The 4,868-nt window shown below is 40.8% G+C and overlaps 1 protein-coding gene across 1 annotated transcript in view; it reads right to left on the minus strand.

Annotated features, from left to right (window-relative positions):
- Nucleotides 1–949: 949 nt before the first annotated feature.
- Nucleotides 950–4,868, minus strand: part of LOC139754965 (uncharacterized) — a 12,148-nt gene continuing 8,229 nt past the window's right edge. The window contains exons 4-5 of the mRNA XM_071672805.1: nucleotides 3,108–3,192; nucleotides 950–1,308 (exon numbers count right to left, since the gene is read on the minus strand). Of these exons, the coding sequence (XP_071528906.1) occupies nucleotides 1,088–1,308; nucleotides 3,108–3,192 (306 nt within the window). The 3' untranslated portion in view covers nucleotides 950–1,087. The remainder of the gene's footprint in view (nucleotides 1,309–3,107; nucleotides 3,193–4,868) is intronic.

Below are 4,868 nucleotides of genomic sequence, written 5' to 3' on the forward strand. Positions count from 1 at the left end.
ACATTACCACAAGTTCATAGTAAGCAAACCTTGCCAGGTATATATATATATATATATATATATATATATATATATATATATATATATATATATATATATATATGGGGATAGGGGATTAAGAATACTTCCCACGTATTCCCTGCGTGTCGTAGAAGGCGACTAAAAGGGGAGGGAGCGGGGGGCTGGAAATCCTCCCCTCTCGTTTTTTTTTTTTTTTTAATTTTCCAAAAGAAGGAACAAAGAAGGGGGCCAGGTGAGGATATTCCCTCAAAGTCCCAGTCCTCTGTTCTTAACGCTACCTCGCTATCGCGGGAAATGGCGAATAGTATGATGAATACATATATATCGGTGAAGAAGTGTTGAAAAAAAGGATGATGAAAAAGTGCTGAAAATATATATACATATAATCGGTGAAGTGTTGAAAAAAAAAGGGTGCTGAAAAAGTGAAGAAGAAGAAGAAGAAGAAGAAGAAGAAAATTGTGAACTTGTATTGTGTTTTTTCACACTCAGGATGGTGTGGCGAGGTCAGAACGTCTGGTCGATAATTCAAATTTATATTCAAATGCAGAAACTTTATTCGTCCATATATTACAACCCCCCCCCACCCACCCACCCACACCCACACACCCACCCACACACCCACACACACCCACCCACACACCCACACACACACACCCACACACACATGCATCAGCTGTTCAGAACACTTCCTGCTCCCCTTGAACCATTTCAAATTAAAACTCCATGCAAATTAGTAGGGAAATATATGAAAAGGATTACGTATCGCCCATCCCAATATATATAATATATATAGGTTTTCAAGCAGTCAATACGAGGGTCTAGTTATCAAACTGTTTTAATTAGAAGGTGAAGTAGTTCCTACATAATCATCTCAATATATATAATATATATATATATATATATATATATATATATATATATATATATATATATATATATATATATCACATATTTGTTAGTACACTACATAGACTACTACTGATAGTACAATGGGGTTCTTAAATTACCTGTAATTGGCCAATTAATGATGTCGATGCCGTGCAAGTATATAAACTAGAATGACGCTTCAGCATCCATAGGGAATCGAACGACTGTGGGACACACTTAATACAAGAAAAAAGAAAATAGAAAAGGTGATGATTCCGGCGCCGCTGTAACCGTTGGCTGTGAGAGCTGGTGTCCACACTCCTGTAGCACGGGTGGTAGATGATGTAGGCCATTTAGACAGTGCTGTAGTTGTAGAAGTTCGTTTCTCGTCCTCGCCCGGCGTCTCCAAGTGCTTTAGTCCTGTAGAAAGAGAGAATTGTAAGTCGCTGACGCAGATCTGCGACACAACGTAATAATATTGAGGGTAAAAAGTGCAGTTCTTTCTTCGTGTCACCCCTAATGATGTGATTATTACACGAAAGTGCACTCGGGAACTTATCGTGTTACATTTCCCCGTGGACTCATAGGAATATATATATATATATATATATATATATATATATATATATATATATATATATATATATATATATATATATATATATATATAACTATTACTGGATTAAATGAAGTTTTTCAGATACCTGGAAATGGATATGAATACGAATGGAACCATGGAGAACCTTTGAAAAATGCTTTAACAAGAATAAAAGTTTTTATATGGAAAGCGAAAGCTGGTAAGGTTGAATGTATAGTGTCCCAACAATGTTGTATGGATGTGAGACATTGGCTATCGAAAAGGATGTGCGGATGAGGGGTGGATGTTGTGGACATGAAACATTCGAGGACAATATATGGTGTGAGTTGGTTTGATAAGAGATATATCAAGGTGTGCTGAAATGGTCTGAACATAAGGAAAGAATGAGCGAGAATGTGAACAAAGAGATGTGTGTGTGTGTGTGTGTGTGTGTGTGTGTGTGTGTGTGTGTGTGTGTGTGTGTGTGTGTGTGTGTGTGTGTGTCAGAAGTAAAGGGAACAAGGAAAAGAGGAACACCAAATTAGAGATGGAAGGATGGAGTAAAAAAAAAAAAAGATTTCGAGTGATTGGGCCTTGAACATGCAGGAGGGTGAAAGGCATGCACGGGAATCGATTAAATTGGGACTATTAGGTATACAGGGGTCGACGGGCTGTCAGTTGACTGAACCAGGGCATATGAAGCGTCCGGGGTAAACCATGGAAAAGTCTGTCGAGCCTGGATATGGAAAGCGACATGGGGTTCCAGTACATTACACATGGCAGCGAGAGAATAGCGCTACCTCGCCAAACGCACAGGTTCCAAGGTATCTGAACACTCCACTTCCTCCACTTTGCCGCCACTTGAAAGGCACTTCCACCAACCAACCCAACCTCTCTCTCTCTCTCTCTCTCTCTCTCTCTCTCTCTCTCTCTCTCTCTCTCTCTCTCTCTCTCTCTCTCTCTCTCCCATTAGCAGCGATCAATACGCCTCCACGGCCAATGTCATTACTATTACATTCACCATTATCCTCTCGCAACTGGTGTGTCTCTCTCCCTCTCTCCCCATTCTCCGTAGTTCTGAGTCCCCCATAGACACTGCTATAACCATTACCCCCATTTTTCCCCCAGTGTCTAGCAGATAATTGCTACTCCCTTAGATAATAGTTCGTGTCTCTGGCCTACGCTCCATACACGACTCATCACCAACTACTGCTAATATTACTGCTACATGTAAGTTTATAATTACATTAACTTAACACTATGTCCTTTATAGGTGTCTCTATCTATATAAATTAGTTTTGAGCTTTATTCATATCCAGTTGGCTGCTAATATTGCAATATGGAAGTTTATAACTACATTAACTTAACACTATGTCCTTTATAGGTGTCTCTATCTATATAAATTAGTTTTGAGCTTTATTCATATCCAGTTGGCTGCTAATATTGCAACATGTAAGTTTATAATTACATTAACTTAACACTATGTCCTTTATAGGTGTCTCTATCTATATAAATTAGTTTTGAGCTTTATTCATATCCAGTTGGTTGCTAATATTGCAACATGTAAGTTTATAATTACATTAACTTAACACTATGTCCCTCATAAGTGTCCCTATCTACGTAACTTGGATCTAGTCATTACCCATATCCAGTTCACGCAGGTGGCTTCGCAGTCGGTCATGCTTTCGAAGTTGTTGGCGTTCCCTCCACATCCTCCATATACGAAGCTGGAACGGAACGAGAGTGAACATGAGGAACGGTGGAATGGAACAGGAGTGAACATGAGGAACGGTGGAATGGAACAGGAGTGAACATGAGGAATGGTGGAATAGAACAGGAGTGAACATGAGGAATGGTGGAATGGAACGAGAGTGAACATGAGGAATGGTGGAATGGAACGAGAGTGAACATGAGGAACGGTGGAATGGAACAAGTGTGAACATGAGGAACGTTTATAATTACATTAACTTAACACTATGTCCCTCACAAGTGTCCCTATCTACGTGACTTGGATCTAGTCATTACCCATATCCAGTTCACGCAGGTGGCTTCGCAGTCGGTCATGCTTTCGAAGTTGTTAGCGTTCCCTCCACATCCTCCATATACGAAGCTGGAACGGAACGAGAGTGAACATGAGGAACGGTGGAATGGAACAGGAGTGAACATGAGGAACGGTGGAATGGAACAGGAGTGAACATGAGGAACGGTGGAATGGAACAGGAGTGAACATGAGGAATGGTGGAATAGAACAGGAGTGAACATGAGGAATGGTGGAATGGAACGAGAGTGAACATGAGGAATGGTGGAATGGAACAGGAGTGAACATAAGGAACGGTGGAACGGAACGAGAGTGAACATGAGGAACGGTGGAATGGAACAGGAGTGAACATGAGGAACGGTGGAATGGAACAGGAGTGAACATGAGGAACGGTGGAACGGAACAAGAGTGAACATGAGGAACGGTGGAATAGAACAAGTGTGAACATGAGGAACGATGGAATAGAACAGGAGTGAACATGAGACTGGTGGAATGGAACAGGAGTGAACATGAGGAACGGTGGAACGGAACAGGAGTGAACATGAGGAACGGTGGAATAGAACAGGAGTGAACACAGAGGAACGGTGGAATGGAACAGGAGTGAACATGAGGAAGTGTCAACACAGACTCGTTCCTTCTTCACTGCTCCTCCACCTCCTCCTCCTCAGTCGCACTCTGAGCATGGGTGAGTAACGTCCCTCATAATCATATATATATATATATATATATATATATATATATATATATATATATATATATATATATATATGGACCAGCTGGGTGTTCATAGGCAATTAAATAGTCATCATGAACCATTATCCACTCTTAAGCACCATGAACAACGTCATCCAACACCATTAAACACAACTTCAAATGACACAAGTCATCCACGCTACTTGCATATACATCATCTACACTCATATGACGATCAACATCATAAACATTAATCAAATATGTGATCAATTCATCAGTGATCATCTCACTGTGCCATAGAGATTGAGGAATGAGAGTGGAGGAAACAGAAAGGATTATCTAAGAGAGGTGAACAGAGGAGGAGAAAAAAATAGTAAGACATGCGACTCCATTCGACTCCTCCAAAAGATGGACCTGGATAAGAAAGAGTCAAAACAAAGTGCTTCATCAGCGGGTGAAGCAGCTATGGCATCATTATGGAAATGATGAAGAGAAGGGCCTGCCTGTGGGTAGAAAAAGGGGGGAAAGGGGGAGATGTTATGGGTGTGGGTGGGTTCGCGATTCTTCACATGGGTGAGGTAGCGCTCCCATATTTCACGAACAGCTCTGGGCTTTGGCCAAGGATCTTTGTCAAAAGGGATATCATATCTCAAGGCATTTAGAAAATGGTGA

The sequence above is a fragment of the Panulirus ornatus genome, chromosome 18, assembly GCF_036320965.1.
Source record: "Panulirus ornatus isolate Po-2019 chromosome 18, ASM3632096v1, whole genome shotgun sequence".
Classification (NCBI taxonomy): Eukaryota; Metazoa; Arthropoda; class Malacostraca; order Decapoda; family Palinuridae; genus Panulirus; species Panulirus ornatus.